Source organism: Falco punctatus, assembly GCF_963210335.1.
Source record: "Falco punctatus genome assembly, chromosome: 3".
Taxonomy (NCBI): domain Eukaryota; kingdom Metazoa; phylum Chordata; class Aves; order Falconiformes; family Falconidae; genus Falco; species Falco punctatus.
The window spans coordinates 23,234,807-23,252,038 of NC_137582.1; the positions used below are offsets into that span (position 1 = coordinate 23,234,807).

A 17,232-nucleotide genomic window follows, 5' to 3' on the forward strand; every position below is an offset into this window, starting at 1 on the left:
TAATATGATAAGCACTTCCTTAACATTTCTTATGCATTTTAATATTCTATATAAAGTTTTAACTGTTCCTGTTCACTGTGTGGAAATTTTCAGTAAGTGCCAACAGTTCTCAAATTATTTTGTGTGTGTTTGTTTGTAAGAATGTTATATTTAGTTTAAAGGCAAACTGTGCACGTTGGTTGTTTAAGTTCTCCTAATATAGAGTGTGGTTTTTAATACATTTTACATTGTTAATACTAATGGAGAAGCTCATTTGTCATGTTATTTCTCCATCCTCCTTTGGTCAATTGCAATGCAGCAGCATATTGTTAAAAGTGTATGGGACTGCTCCTCATTCTTGTCAGGTGGAGCAATTAATTATGAAAAATAATTGTAATAATGTAAATGATTTTTTCTAACAATGATTTCTTTTGCATTTGGCCATTTTAATAGAAACATTAACTTGCTGAAAAATTATGTGTAGTTCCTAAAAGCAGGACCTTCCCAAATCTGACAATAGATTTCATTATTACATAAACAATGCAGTCAGATAACAGACAAAAAAGTATGTGCAAAGTATATCGAAAGTCAATTTAATACACAGTCACATGAATTTTTGATGCTCAGATCAATTCTGATGTAGATGCATGTACTGCAGATACATAGTAAGAAAATGCAGTTAGTCATTTTTGAGTCTATGGAAGGAAATAATTTCTTTTGGAACAATATCAAATAAAAGTAAAAAACACTATTCTTCCTGATTGAAGAAGACAATGTTCCTTTCATTTTATCTGTCAGAATAGGGTTCCCTGTACTTAACTCTGTCAGGATACCAAAACCACCTGGAAAGTTTTGATGAGCTCATAACTCAGGTTATTCAGAGAAAAAGAATGCTTCAGTCACAACCTAATCCTTCCAGGATTGTCTTGTTATCTGCTCTTTTGACAAGGGTACATTTTCTTATGTCTGCCATCAGTTGAAGAGGTAGAACTTCTGAAGATTAACAGTTTTATAAGAAACAGTTTGTTGAGCACTGAATTTAAATACACGTTCCAAAGTAACTGTTGATATGCAGTCTGCTACCACTGTTGGTTAAAGATAAAGTCATCCTTAGAATGCTTCCACTTATTTGCCCAATCAAGCTGCTGCAATGTGCTTAGTCTCCTAACCAAGAGATAACATCTTTTTGAAAAAACAGAATTACTGTTTGTGGCTCTTATGTTTTGATTCCAAGGGGTTGTTTTGAAGAAGATAATGGCTGAATTTCAACCTGTAGCAGCATGTTAATTTTTTTTTTCCCCCAATAATATTTATTGGTGAGGATTTCATCAGCTGAATTGTGAGAAACCTTGCAAAATACTCTTAAAAGAGCATTTTTTTTAAGCAATTCATTAAATAATTGTTTTTGAATGGTTAAATTACCCAAACAGATGCATTTCATTCCTTGGTTACAATAACAATGGCATTTTACTTCATTACAGCATTTAAATACACTAATAAATAGTAGTTTAAACTCATCTGGTTTATGATGGAAAGGTAGAATGAACACACATTCATAACCTGAGGCATAACAGTAATTTCTTATAAAAATTTTATTTATACTTATTTTATCAGTATTTTCCTTTCATTATTTTTCTTTAAGTTTTTGTTTATTTTCCTGTCTAGTACTGACATGATTCTATATTTTTGCTAAAGTCCAGAAACAGTGATTTATTTCAATCTTAGTGTTACATCCTTGTATTTTATATAAACCTGAATTAGAGACTTTGTAAAAACATAACTGTATGTTAGAATATTTTCCCATTTTTTTTTTCCCTACAAGCAAAATGTGTAGGGCAGATTCTAAGTTTCAGCTGAAATAAGTGTATTTTGGGGGGTATTTTTGTTTGTTTGGTTTTTAAGCTCTGTCACTAAAACAACCTGAATTTCCTCTCTGTTGAATAGGGAATGTTACTAAAATGCAACAGTATAAGCCAGTGCAGAAATGTTTGTCATTTGTGGTAACAGCTCTAATGGTCACAGCCTTTCTGTTCCTCAACGATTTTTCCTTCTGAAATAGTTTTATCCCTTTTCTCTCTTCTATATTTCCCTCTTTACATATTTTCCTTTAATTTTATCCTGATTTGCCTCTTCAGTCTCTTTATCTGTCACTCACTGTAATGATTGTTAAAATTCTATTCCAAACACTTTAAAAAAATGACATGTTTAATAAATGTATTTATTTTGAACTTAAGAACTCTGTTAACATTTTTTCCCTGACACTTTTTTACTCAACACTTAACTGCACGTAGTAGTATTATGGGGTTTTATTTATGCTGTCATATTAACATCAAAGAATAGAGGGCAACCATAGGTTACCAGAAGTTCCATGTAATTTTAAGCAACTTAGCTGCGTGTTCATGTTTATAGATAGAAGTGGAGATTGGCAGATAGAACTACCTATGGTATAGTTTTGAAAGTCTTGCAATATTAATCACATAATCACATAATCTGTTTGATTCAGCACTTACTCAGAATTATACTGCTGTTTTTCATGGTTTTGGTGTTTTGTGGTTTGTTTTGGGGTGTTTTTTTGTTTTTTTTTTTTTTTGGTGTTTTTTTTTTGTTTTTTTTTTTTTTTTTGGTTTGTTGGGGTTTTTTTAGTCATAAATTGCACTGGCAGGAGGCAAGTAGAGAAGCCAAGCAGTAACTGTTGATTTTGTGAGAATCCCTCTGAGAAGTGTACAAAAGCAGCTAATGTTGTGGGCTGCAGTGTGTGCTTCAGTGTTTGCTTCTGTGGAACTTTAATTATATAACTGCTTCTGTGGAACTTTAATTATATAACTGAATGCTATGGGAGAAATTCCTTTACATGTGGTTTTCAAGACTGCTGTTACTAAACTTGCTTTCTTGTCTGCTATCACAAGGATTGAGATCACACATAGAATCACATAATGGTTTCATTTGGAAAGGGCCTGTGAAGATCATCTAGTCCACCTCTCTGCCATGGGCAGGGACATCTTTCACTAGATCTGGTTGTGCAAAACCCTATCAAATCTGACCTTGGCTACCTCCAATGATGGAGCATTCACAATTTGGAACACAGCATTCTCCCTCTAAAGTAAGAAAAGTACAATCAGATTGGTAAATATTATGACATGAAAAATTGCCTTACTTTTAAAGAGGAAATATAGCATTGTTCTCAAATATTAGTTAATGTCGTAACAGATAGCTCACTGCTGTGGTTCAAATTCTTAAAAAATGCTTTGAATTACAGTTCTGACAAAACCAGGTTTTGGATCAACTTAATACCATAATTACCTTGTGCCTTTTGACTTTTCTTTCTGTCTGGAATGGGAAAGGATATCCCACAAACTTGAAATTACAATCATCTTACTCATATGTGTTATAAATCAAACTGACCTATGCATCTTCAGAGTAGCAAATAACCATTTATTTGAGAATTAAATAAAAGGATAGACATGATCCTGTGGACTAGAAGGTTTTCTGCTTCTGCCTAGATTATATATATCCAGCTGTTCTAAGACAAAGTGATAACACTTGAATTATTTGAGTACTTGTTCTGTATGGCAATCTATTTAAACATAGTCATCAAGCGTTTCTTCTGCTTTAGTCTGTTCCTGATTTGACTTTCTGGACAATGTTTGTTTTAGCTGCATAGACAGAACAGTTAATCAATGGGGTTTTTTTCATTTAACATACATATATCATATACAAAATATGTATTTCAGTATTCTGGATTTTGCTCAAACAAGTCTGGGGAGGAATTTATAATAATGCTAGTAAAGAACAGTAGCTCTTAAAATAGATATCATGGATTGTTTAAACATCTTTTCAAACCATTAAAAGTACCACACAGTTTTGCACAATACAATTACTTATTTTGTGAAATTATAAACTAATGAATTTCCGTGTTCAAAAAGACTGGGCTGCATTCTTATAAGACTGGGTAAGATAAATGGCAAGAATATTGAATTGATCTTGAAAAACAAACATAAACCCGGAAATTTTAGTGTTACAGTTAAATTTAAAATTAATCTAAATATCTTAAAAAGAGAGGAAATTCTCTTGTCCTTGCACTGTAATGACCACATATCAGGACTAAATAAAAAGGAAGGAATTATAATAGTTTGTCAGCGTTAATTTAAAATACCTGGCATCTCAATACAAAAAATGTCTTAATTAAAACTATGTTAGTCCAAAATATAATAGTAAATGAAGGTTAGTTATTAATGCCTAATATAGCCCTGCCACAATTTTATGTTTTGGTTTGTTTTTGTTTTGTTTTTTGTGATTAAACTTAATCATCAAAATCCTTAGTTACAAAGTTAATTTTTTGGAATAATAATAGTATTACTTGGAAATGCTTTGTTATACTAATTTTTAATTCTTAATCTTAAACCTAATGCTTTTTTATACTAAAATTTAACTCTTAATCTTAAACCTATTTCATTCCTTTTTCTATCCTCCTCCTTTGTATTTTTTTTTTTTTTTTTCCTCCTGAGAGTTACTATTGTTTCTACTTGTTTATTAATAATTTTTTTTCTATTGTTCATCTGGTAGATATAGTTTAACCCTTTTTCTAATGTAATTTATATCTTTACCTATGTTGTTATTTTATTAAATGTATATTAGGTAAAAAATGTTTTTTTCATTAATTTGTGAGAGAATGTGTGTATCTGCATGTATGTATATTTATACATGTGCATGTATATAAAATATATACACATATAAACTTCTAGAATACTTTTACTTTCATTTCATTTGCAAGTCTTTATGAATTTCTGTGTTGGAGAAGTAAAAATAAGTGTATTTCCTCCAAAACAAAATTCAAGAAAGATCCTTTAAAACATTATACTTACAGAATGTGCCATTAATATAACTCTCCATATTATTTAACATACCTTTATTAAAGTATTGCCATTTAGAAATATTCTTGTAAACTTCAATCACTGTCATGAATGTATATTTAGAACTAGATTTTAGATATTAATAAATGTTAATAATGCTGAACTAGATTGCATTAACATTCTCATTACCACCATTACTAAAAATGTTTGTTTGCCATTAAAGTATACCCTAACATTCTCTTTTAATTGCAGCTGAATGTGGAGCCTCCACAACAAATAATGAAGGAATCTTACTGTCCCCCAATTATCCTCTTAACTATGAAAACAACCATGAATGTATTTACAGCATTCAGGTGCAAGCAGGGAAAGGAATCAATATTTCTGCCAGAACCTTTCATTTAGCCCAAGGAGATGTTCTTAAGGTATGTGATCATGTAATTTATTTGTTATTTCTAAACTTGTATTTCCTCATGTTGTTGATCTGTCTGTGATAGTACAGTATCAGGTAAGTTTGTATTAATCATATTTTCGAAAACATGTATCTAAACCAGTTCCATTTCTACAGTTAAAAATTGGGCCACCTGAGGTGTTTCCATAATCTCTTTCTTGTATCATATATTTATGACCACATGTATTTAAAAAAGAAATTAAAACTGTAAACCAAATGTTGTCTTAATGTGTATTCGTATTCTATTTTTAGTGTTAAATTCTGGTTTCTTCCTTAGTATCATCATAGCCTAAGCTGTGATCTAAACATAATAAATATTACACCCAGAAGCTTAATTTAATGAACTGTCTACATACTACATTTTGCACAAGACGTTTCTGCTTTAAATGACTCGAATCTTGTGTGTTATGTAACATCTCCTGCAAAATGATAATCACAGCAATTACATGTGAAAAGAATTTTTGCATTAAACAAAGACTCAATAAAGGGAAAAACAGTATACTAGAACCTTCCACATTTGTGTAGAGTGAATTCACCCTATAAAGTCGGTAGCATTTACTTACTTTTGTTCATAGATTTTATTACTGTACTGCCCAAAATATACCTTTCCAGATGTGTACATTGCTTAGTCAACTACATATTCAAATGTAATGATTAGGGTGAGTGTCTTTTAGCACATACCATTTAAATGCAATACAATACCCATAGAAGGGATTAAATAATTGTCTAATTTTTCAGAATAATCAATTTAATTAAACTTACTTCTCTGAATTCAAAGGAACAAGAAGTACCATGGCAATCATATCTGATTCAAAAACAAAAAAAGTTTTTCTGCCGTATTCTGCGATGTAGTTACTAAAATGAGGATTATGGTCACATATCTTTCTAAGAAACTACTTCAGTTCAGACTGGGTTTTATTTTATCTAACTTTAGCCGTCTGAGCATTAGGTTGGGATTTTTGTACTTAGATGTCAGACATAGGCACTTCCAAACAGGAGTTAATTATACCTTTAAGGCATAAGCACACCTGAACAACCAATGTAACATGAAATCAGGCAGCAAGTGTTGGGGAGCGGAAGTTTATTTTAAAAAAATATGTATTATGTTCTTATTAAAACACAAGAAAAACAAAATAAACCAAAGGCTACTAGATGCCCAGCATGCGCAGTTATGTTTATTTTATTTTGGCCTCACTGCATGCTTCAAAGATTTACTTTCAAAGATGCTTTGTATCTATTAACATACACATAGCATGGAAAAACAAACAAACAAACCAGAAAACAAACAAAAAAACCCAGCTACTCAAGTTTCTGTTAAAATATCCAGATGGTGTATGCAAGTGTGTAATTTTAGCGTTTTGGAATTTCTTAATGAAGCAGAAAAATTAGTGAAGTTATGGTAAGATCTTTAAATTAACCAACGTTAGCATAAGATTTGAACTCAGGTCTTATATCTGAACTTTAATTCTTATCCACCCAAATCACTGTCCTAATACTTCTGTCCATATTTAAGATGCCCAGCCAGGAAAAGTACATTGGTGCATTTTACTCAAGAACTTTTCAGTTGGAACCATTCAACTCTTATTATCTTCGTGTAAAAGTCATAGCACTGTAGGGAGGAAGCTACAGTTATATAAATATAAACTTTTACTTAAATATAAATGAATATGAAAATAAAGGGATTAATATTTTTTCTTTTTTTGTTCCTTAATCATTTAATGCAGATACAATTTTGAAAAGATCTATGTATATAAGATTTCTCAAGTGCCATTCCAGCCATGTGCACTGCAGATGTTTAACTAGAAAATCCTAACTCAGAGGCTTATAAAAGAGAATTTGACTTCAATATTGCTACTCAAGTAATGTGAACTTAAAAGTAATGCCAAATTAATTTTAAATGGAGGGAGGCCACCACTCAACTGTAAATGTCAATGGCAGAAATATTTGCTGTGTTTTGCAGGTGTATCTATTAGATGAAAATATCTAGTAATTAAAGTGTTTGTTTCTCATGTCAGCAGCCTTGAATTATAATAATGAGCTGAAGTTCCTCTCAATCTATTAAAATAAACATATAAGAAGTCTTCTTCATTGTGATTATAACTTTTCAGCTTATCTGACAATGTAGCAAGACAGAGGCACTTGACATTTAGTATTGCAGCAAGGAATTAAATCTGTGGAACCCATTGTAACTTGTCCTGCCTCATCTCTCAGATTAAAGTCTTACAAATGGTCTTAATCCCACCAGACTCATTTTTTTTCACATGTTCATTTGATAAAGGAGTCTTGTTTCAGGAAATACAAAGCAGCAGTCACAAATTCCAAAACTCTTCTCATGGAACCAGTTCCGAAGTTGTATATTGATCTCTGTTATTATTGATTACTTCTCACCTCCAGGAGCTGAAAAAGAATTAGTGGAAGATTTGTTGTGTGACTGACTTGGAAATATGCCTAGTATTTACCATTAATATCTTCAAGATCAGAAAAGTAGTCTTGGGTTATCTGCATTTTTTTTTTTTTTCTGGTATTCTCTTAGACTGATTTGCATTAATCCCAGTAAATCATCCTTGAAGATAAGTTTGCAGAAACTTCCTTTTATTTTTGTGGAACTGATAACTAAAATGAAAAAAAGGAAAATACTGCATAATTTGCCTATTTTGCTGACTGTGGAGAATACAATTTTGGCTACAGGAGTAGGATGTTAGGGTTATACTTTAGTTTTTAAGTGAATCAATAATCATCAACAAATGCTGTAATCCTGTCAAATATATACCACTTTGTTATAAATGTAAATACTAATGCCTTGACCAAATGCTAAGAAATCTCTGAGGTAGGTAAAGAATAACAAAGTCTTCTGGAATTAAAAATGGCAATGGAAGGAGGTTAAAAAAGAAAATAATCAGATTATCATCCAGTCTTGCAGCAAACAGCTGAGTGATGTATGGTAAATTACAGTTCCCTTTTAAATATGAACTAGGAAAGGTTAGGAATTCACTGCCTGGAAATCTAGGTTCTTAAACAACAGCTTCCAGACAGGGCTTCCTTTCTTCAAACACAAATGATGCAGCCCCATGGTATTCCATAGTTAAAGCTCAGTTTTTTAGCTACAGAATTTGGTTATGAAATAGGTGGTCTCTGTTCTGCAGAACTGATAGATGAAAATGTTGGCAAAGGAATTAATCATATACTTTGTGTTACTTTTTCTTTCAGCTAGTATTTTAGATTACTAGAGATATGCAGATAAAATTCCATTCAAAGTCTGAATAGATGTAAATAGTCTACAGAACTTTTGATATGTTGTTTAATCAAGTCAGGGAGTTTGCTGCCTACCACATGAGTTAACTGACCATGGATCAAATTTATACCTGACAAGCACGGTGATTGAAACAATGAAACAGCTGGACTGGGAATAGAGTGTTAGTGGAAAACAGCATATTTAACACAAATAAATCACCGCCCTTACTGTTACTCCCAGGGCAGAGAAGGAGGAGTGCCCATTTATCAATTCTGAACTGGTATAGAACAGAGGTTTCAGAACATATAATTTGTTTTTCATTTGTTTCATTTAGTATGCAATTGTCTTTTTGATGTAACTGCTCTGGCTACTTACATTAATGTTGTAGTTTGTTTGTTTAAACAATAAACTGTTTGGGTTTTATTGGAAACTCTTAAATAATATATAAATCTATATTCCCCTCCCACCCTGGGCTATAACATGCTCTTAATAGTGCCACATCTTGTTTTAATATTTATTACAGGGTAGATGAAGAATACATCCATATAGTCACTGTATGCTAATCCATTTAATATAAATCTCAGGATCTGTGTAGCAATTGTTTCCTCCTTTATAATTGTAGATAATTGAGTTTGTGCAATATGTTTTCAAAATTCAAAATTTTTAGAGTAAACAGCCAACGTAGGTATCAGGGAAAAAACAATACATGGTTTCCAAAGTATGATAACATTTCTACCTGATTTCCACTCCCCCACCCCCACTCCCCTGCTTTTATCTCCATCCACCAGTTTTGCTTGTAAACTCTGTAGTCTCTGATAGCTGTAAGGGTTTCCTTTAGATCTGCTGGGAAAGAAATGGAGTTGCCATTGTTCTCCTTGTGTGAATAGTCCATTGTTAGTGGTGAACACTTTATCAGTTGAATGTAGGAAGTATTCTTCTATGGCAAAGATCTTTTAATATACTTTTCTAATTTACTGGGGGAAAGGCATCTTTTATTAAAACTGAAGCTTGAACAAAGATAATATGATTGTTTTCTTTATTTTTAGTTCACTTCAACATAAATAATATAACAAATAAAGAATTCAACATAAATAAATAACATAAATGTACCTATGCATGGTGCTTATTATTGAGTAGGTTTTTGTTAATGTTAAAGAAACAAACACCCACCTCAAAAAAACTTCAGGCAGATTCTGTAAGCGAATCTAAAACAAAAAAGAAAGGAACATCAGTTATAAAAAGGACTGAGATGGAAAAAGTACAGCAGCTGTTTTTGGGGATTATTTTTTTTTTTTTCCTTTTGTAGTAGGTTATGTGCTTGGCAGTATGTAAAGTGAGAGCTGATGTCCAGATAAGGTTGCACCTATGTGGGGAAAAAAACCCAAAGACTTTATTTTTGATACTGTAATGAAGTAATCTTTCCTTCTACTAAACACTCAGTACAGCAACAGGCAGGCAACAGTGTGTCAGTAAACCAAATAGAAGAACTGGCATGAAGGGTCCCCCTTTCCCCTGTGCTTGGCTCAGCACTCTGTGCTCCTACAAAATATGGAGGATTCAGTTTTACTGCATTTGTTTATTGTCTCACCTGTAGGCCAGCTTTGAAATGTGTGCATGTGATTCTGTTTTTAAGGGGTTTTATGCAAAGATTTTGAAAGGAATTAATGTTTGGGGGTTTTGCTAATTTGGTTCTTAAGAATTTCCACACCTGGTATCATAATCCTTTTAGCAATATCATCCTTAAAGCACGAGTGAGAAATAGGTAATAAATGGGAGGGTGGTGGTATGTGTGTGTGTAGACCCAAACATATGGGCCCTTTTCTGTCTTTATATTAGTGCTTCTATTTGCATGTGATATAAATGAGATGTTTGACAGGGTGTTGACAGCCTCAGCTCTGATCTTGAGTTTTCATGTTATTTCTTCCCTTTATAAAGGCACAGATATTCATATCCATATGCCTTTTATGTTTCAATGGCAAATCTCAAAAATAGTTTGATTAAAATGCACAAATTTAATACATTCACTTCATACTATTCCCTTGCTAAAATTTTATGGCATTAAATAAGTTAGCGGGGAAAAGGCCATTAATTTCCATTTAAAATTTGTTGATAACAGAGCCTCTTGAAAGCTTAGGAAGTTTTATTTATTCTCTAACTATACATGCAAACATAACCCTTCCTCCCCAAATTAAACGTTACATCTATCAATTCCAACCACATATCTGTAAACAGTGTTCTCTATTAGCATCCTTCCCTGTAACATTTCAAAATATCATTGTGTTGTGAGAAACATTAATACAGTTCTTTTGTGCCTTTGCTCCTCTTTCATGAATTAAACATTTCACAGATCAGGTCTTTAAATAGCTGATAAAGATGGACCTCTTTGCTGAATAGCTTGTTGCTGGCATATTCAGGCATTATAAAGTCATGAATCAATTATCTTTGCATTAATGCTACACGTTGACTTAAAAGAAAACGCATCCCTCCAAATAATATTTTCATAATGATTGCTCTTATCCATACATTTAGAACCCAAGTGACATAAATTCAGATGTGCTGGCAAGGCCTATAAGAAAGAATATTCCTATATTAAAATTAAAATAATATTGCTACCTTAAATGGCATATAATCTCATCTTCTGAATTCTGAAGCTGAATTGCTAACTCATTCAAAATCTTTAGCGAAACTGCCACCTATTTTAGGGAAGTTAGAAAGAAAATGCTGGTTCTGCAGATCTCACAAGAGAATGTAGGTTGTTGCTACTTTCTTTGCAACTTAAACTGTATGATTTAAATTACATCTAGAAATATCTATTTAGTGTGCATTAACTTGAATGAAGCACAAAAAAGATATGACTTAAATTGAGAATTATACTACAAAATATGCATCCGTTTATTGTCCTAATGGAGGCTCCACTATCTCAAGAACAGGGGTATATGTTACTTTGAGTATTTTAAAGTCAATGACCAAAAGAAAAAAAATTAGTATTTAATGTTCAAATGAATCACATCCCTCCCTCAACCAAATGAAGCTATCATACTCAAAGAATTATAGAGTTTCTGAAGTGTTAGGGTACTTTAGAGTTTGTTCTTTCATATAAATGATATAGACTTAGAAGTATTACACAGTGGGACAGCTAGTTAGCCCATTAAGTAGAATTAGTGTTAACTGTGGAGATATGTCAGTGCGCCAATGTGAAAGGTTTAATATGGTAGGACTGTTAACAAAATTGGCAATAAAGTATGTGTGGGGAAATTCTAATATGAAGAGAACGTGTATCATGAAGTGGCTTATGTGAAGTTCTGGTGAGACAGTTGGTATAACTTAAGAGCTTCCTTTGGTTAATTATTAGTGATACACACATAGCAAGAAACAGATTACTCTTATGTAGTGTTTAAAAATAAAATAAATCCCGAATCCTTGGGTGTTATTAGTTATAAATAGCTTGGATGGATTAGGAGAAAGAGTATCAAATTCAAGCTGTTTTTTTTTTTTTTAAGTCTGTCATGATGTAAATATATCTGCAGGATAGCAGTAATTCTCTTGGAATAGATGAGTTTCTTTCAGTTACTGAAACAACAAAGTTCATTTCAGAACTAATTTTCTGTTTTGTTTTGTTTTTTGGTCATGTTTTTTTTTTTTTTTCTGGCATGATTACTGAGCTCAGTATAGTTCTAAAGATGTTTTAAATAAAATGAAGAAATCCATGTTAATACTATTATATATTTTTAATTACTTTTTAGTTAATAAGCATTAATTGCACCTTTATTTTGCTTTAATTTATTATTTTTGCTTTTTAAGGACACTGGCATTTAAATGTGAAGTTTGCTTGGAATTTATTTGCTTGTTTCCGTAAAAAGACACGGAATGATGCCAAGTCATTTTGCTGTGCTTCTTAAACTGCTGCACAATTATTTATTCATTAGAGATGGCTGGAAATAGCTTCTTTGTTTTATTTCAGCATTAAATCTAGGTCTTTCTTATTATTAGAGACATGAGGATTTCTGTAAAATAAGATTTATGTGTGTAAATCATTCTCACAGATGGGAAACAGGCATCATAATATTTCACTTCCACTTTGTTCCCTTACTACTATTGCTGGTGTATTTGTTTTGATTTCATTGTGGTACAGACTCCTGTTTACAAATTCAAGCTTTAATTACATTACAAATTGATACAATTAGATCTTATTTACACCTGGAGAGAATTCCCTATTTTTTTGACTAAAGTTTTAGAGTTTTCTCTATATTGCAATTTGAAAATTATTCAGGTGTCAATTACAAGTGAGAATTTTCTTAAACCCATTTACCAAAGTTGTAGTTATTATAGAAGCCACTAAATCAATCCTACAGGACAGAGTGGTTAGGTTACCAATTATTGTTAAGTTATAGTTTAACTATTTTTAGATATGATAGGAATGTAATAACTGAAGTTTTGAAGCAACCAAGCTTGTAAGGAAATTTGCTGAGAAAGATTGTTTTATATATTTAATAGTCTGATAGAAGTTTCTGTTTCAAATACAGAAAATAAAAATTCTTGAAAAAAAATAAATAATAAATGTGCTATATTCCAATTTACATACAGATTGCATTACTCTTTCAACTTACAAAAGCAGTTGTTACATTTATTTTATTTCCTAGTCTCCTTTTACTTTATAGTTTTATTTGAACATCTCTTTACATATATATATATATTTCTATTTAATGAGCTAAAATTGGGTAGATGTGGGCTTCTCTATTATGCCACTTCAGTAACTCAGGCACACAAAATTCGTTTGGTTTTGGTTTGTGACTAGCATTACAATACTGGCAGTGAAAGTCAAAACACAGAGGTTTAAAAACACTGAGCTGATATGGCACCTCTGCCCACTTCTATTGTTTCGAGGAAAATGAACTGACATATTTAAAATTGTGCATTTGAAAAATCACCACAATTAAATCAACAACTCAAGAGAGGCAAATAGCATATCCAGATAGTACTTCGGGTTGACTGGCAATAGATCTCCTTTGGCAGAACTGTCCTCCCTCTTAATGGAGATGTACAGAATTATTGTGTAAATCAAGTACATTTTTTTCCTCATAACTGTAAAACTTGCATTTGTTTTACAGATCTATGATGGCAAAGACAACACTGCTCACCTGCTGGGCGCATACACTGGGGCATCATTAAGAGGCCTGACGCTAAGTAGTACTTCAAATCACTTGTGGTTGGAATTTAACTCAGACATGGAGGGCACTGATGAAGGTTTTCAACTTGTGTATACCAGTAAGTATTTGAGGAAACATTCATAATAGATTTATGATTTTAAAAGAAGGAAAGGTTTTTGCTCATAAGATGAAAATACAGTCTAAAGATAAATAATGATAAAATCAAAGCAAATTACTCATCACTCATCAAAAAAATATAGTTTCATAATTGTAAAAAAAAAACAAAACCAAAACATGTAGCATACTGAAACCTTGCTTTGACAGGACATTGTGTAGTTTGCTACTTAAACCACTGTATTTTTTTTCCAAGCATTATTTGGAAGGGGTTTTTTTTCAGTCTTGGAAAGGATAAGGGGAAAAAAAAGGATATTTTTCAGTTAATTGTATAAGCACATAGCAATATTTAAGTATGTGAGTAGTCTTAATTTTGCAACCAAAAGCACTATTTCATAAAGATAATTCATAAGTGAAAGACCATTTCCATCTTAAGACTGCTTTCCAATACTAACTTTGCATTAGACTAGCAATTTCTGAGCTTGGATTATTGTTTAAAATAACTCAATTTGGAACCAAAATGATAAAGATACCTAAAAAAACCTTCTTACCTCTATGTAAACTGAAAAAAATTAAACTATAAGATTAAAAGGGGAAAAATGTTTTCAGATCACTGGCTTAGAAGGTGTACAGGAAACGGCAATGCACACTATTTTATCAAGTGGTGACTTCTGAAAATTTATGTGATTGCTACATGTCTATTGACACATAGTGTATATGACTTACTTAGCATATAATTATTTCTTCATTGCTGAATTGCTATATAAAGCTGAATTTTTGCAGAACAGTATTATAAAGTAATTGCACAATGCATCTGTCAATATCCTTTTTCCTCCCTGTGTTTAAATAATTCACTTTCACCTGTTCAAAAAATATTCTTGTTTCAAAAACTCTCCATCATGTTTTTAAAACTAATTCTAATAAAAATAATGTCTATAATAATGAAAGAAAATATTTCCAGATAATACAAGCATGTAATTATTTTTCAGCTGAAAGCTGAATAATTATACCACCTAATAGTCTGTGATAGCATAGAACTGTACCCTGTGATTAAAGATAGGTCCTCCAGTGCTGTGTTACTATGTAAATGTCAAGGTATTTCATTTTTCTTATTTATATAGATACATCCAAGCCCAGCACTTGAACCTTATCATTAGCATTTCCTGCCTTTTGAGACAGGCATTCTCATAGAATGTACTTTCCTAGCCTGAATAGTTATTAGCATGAACAGTGCTGAATCTTCTTTTGTAGGTATTTGTAGGTTGGAAGAGAAAAATAAAACCCAAATGACGCAAAGGTATTCAATCACTCATCACCTCTCACAAGCAGACCAATGCCCTGCCACTCCCTAAACAGTGGTCCATTTGGAAAGACTATCCCCAAGTTTTATTACTCGGTATGACATTATATGGCCTGAATATCAATTTGGTCAGCTGGGGTCACCTGTCCCTGCTGTGTCCCCTTCCAGCCTCTTACCTATCTCTACCCTACTTGATGTGGGGGCAGAGTGAGAGTGCTGCTCAACAATAGCAGAAACATTGGTATATCAGCACTGATTTAGTCAATCTAAAACACAGCACCATATGGGCTGCTACTAAGATAATTAACTCCATCCCAGCCAAACTCAGTGTACTCCATTTCCTTTACAATCTCCCTTCAGATTTATATACATAGATATGATCCCCCCTGAGCTTTCTCTTCTCCAGGCTGAGCAGTCCCAGTGCTCTCAGCCTTTACTCGTCAGAGATGATCCCATCCCTTAATCATCGTAGTAGCCCTTTGCTGGACTCTATTAATTCCGTATGTCTCTTGTACTGGGGAGCCCTGAACTGGACACCACAAGTCCAGATGTGGCCTCAACAGTGCTTAGCATAGAGGGGAAGGATCAATTCTGTGAACCTGCTGTCAACGTGCCTCCTAATGCAGCCCAGGCTGCCATTTGTCTTTACTGCAAGGGTGCATTACTGGCACATGTTCTGCTTGGCATCTGCCAGACCCTCTAAGTCCTTTTCTGCAAAGCTGCTTTCCATTTGGGTGGCATCCAGCATATATTGGTGCAGGAGATATTCTTCCCCATTTGCAGGACTATGCATTTCTCCTTGTGGGACTTCCTGAGGTTCATGTTGGTCCATTTCTCCAGCCTGTTGTGATTGCTCTGGATGGCAGCATAACCCTCTGGCATATCATCCACTCTTCTCAGTTTAGTCTTATCAGCAAACTTGGTGAGGGTACACCAAGCAGCGCAGCCTCCTCAGGCCGCAGGTCATTCATGATGGTGTTGAACAAGATTGGAAATGGTATTGACCCCTAGGGAACACCTCTATTTACTAGTTAGAACTAGACTTTGTGCCACTGGTCATCACCCACTGGCCATTTCCCATTTGGGGAAGCACAGACAATATTTGTTTTGCATAGATGTAGACAATGAAACTTCCCCAAAGTACTGTGAACTTACCGTGATGCTTTTAAGCTGTAAACAAAATCCCCACAAGCTTTAATGAAACATTCTGTGTCCACGACACATTGTAAACATTCGTGCTCTTTCAGGTCTCTAAAATGGCCAACTATTGCCGTTCCAGATCCCCTTCACTATGCCCCTAGCTACCAGGTGTTTCTCCAGAAAGATACGGATTTCCTTTTGGTCCTGTTGCCACAGCTGCCAGCACTCTGTGGATAGCTGAAATATACTTAGAGTGGCAAAAACACTGCTAGTACCTACAATTAGGCAGTGCAGTTACATATTTACACTCAAGAGGAAAGTAATCAGTTAAAAAGATCAGTTGGTTCAGTGTCTATAAGCAGACCATCCAGAGATGAGGACATCTTGGGGATCAAGGCGCATTTTAGCTTGTTTTTGTTCTGTCCCACTTGGTTGGAGGAGGGAAAGTTTGGTTTAAATTCTGCTCATGGCAACAAGGACTGACTGGCGTTACTCAGAGACTTGGTGCAAAACAGCAGCTTTTACTGGTCAATTTGCTTATTGCCATTGGTATGTGGCAAAGGAAAGGGGATTGGTAAACTTGGGTTCTTAAACACATGGCACAAGAAAACGGTAAACTTGAATTCTCAGGCTTCAGATGTAGGGATGTGTAAACCGGAGGTGTACGAGGAAACAGAGTGGGAAAGGATGAGAGGGATGCATTCACCCGGCTGGGTCCTGCACGGTCCAGCAGCGCAGCCTCCTCAGGCCACGGGCGCCCACCCGAGCCTACGGGCAACACCTTTTATATCCTCAGTCTCTGCCCAGCGCTTTCCCTGTGGCGGGCCCTGGGTGTCGATGCGCTTGCACATCAGGCCTTGTGGAACACTCTCGAAATGAGTCGGGGGCGGTATCAGGGTCCGGTGTGGCCCTGGCCCCAGCCAGAACCGCCTCCGAGTGACCGTGCCTCAGCCTACGCGACTCCCGGGCCGGGCTGCGGGCCCCGGGCAGCACCACCCGCCGCGGCAGGGCGCACCCCTCCT

The 17,232-nt window shown here is 34.0% G+C and overlaps 1 protein-coding gene across 1 annotated transcript in view; it reads left to right on the forward strand.

Annotated features, from left to right (window-relative positions):
• CSMD3 (CUB and Sushi multiple domains 3) overlaps positions 1 to 17,232 on the forward strand; it is a 740,574-nt gene that overhangs the window by 463,909 nt on the left and 259,433 nt on the right. The window contains exons 22-23 of the mRNA XM_080381544.1: positions 5,082 to 5,251; positions 13,618 to 13,774. Of these exons, the coding sequence (XP_080237670.1) occupies positions 5,082 to 5,251; positions 13,618 to 13,774 (327 nt within the window). The remainder of the gene's footprint in view (positions 1 to 5,081; positions 5,252 to 13,617; positions 13,775 to 17,232) is intronic.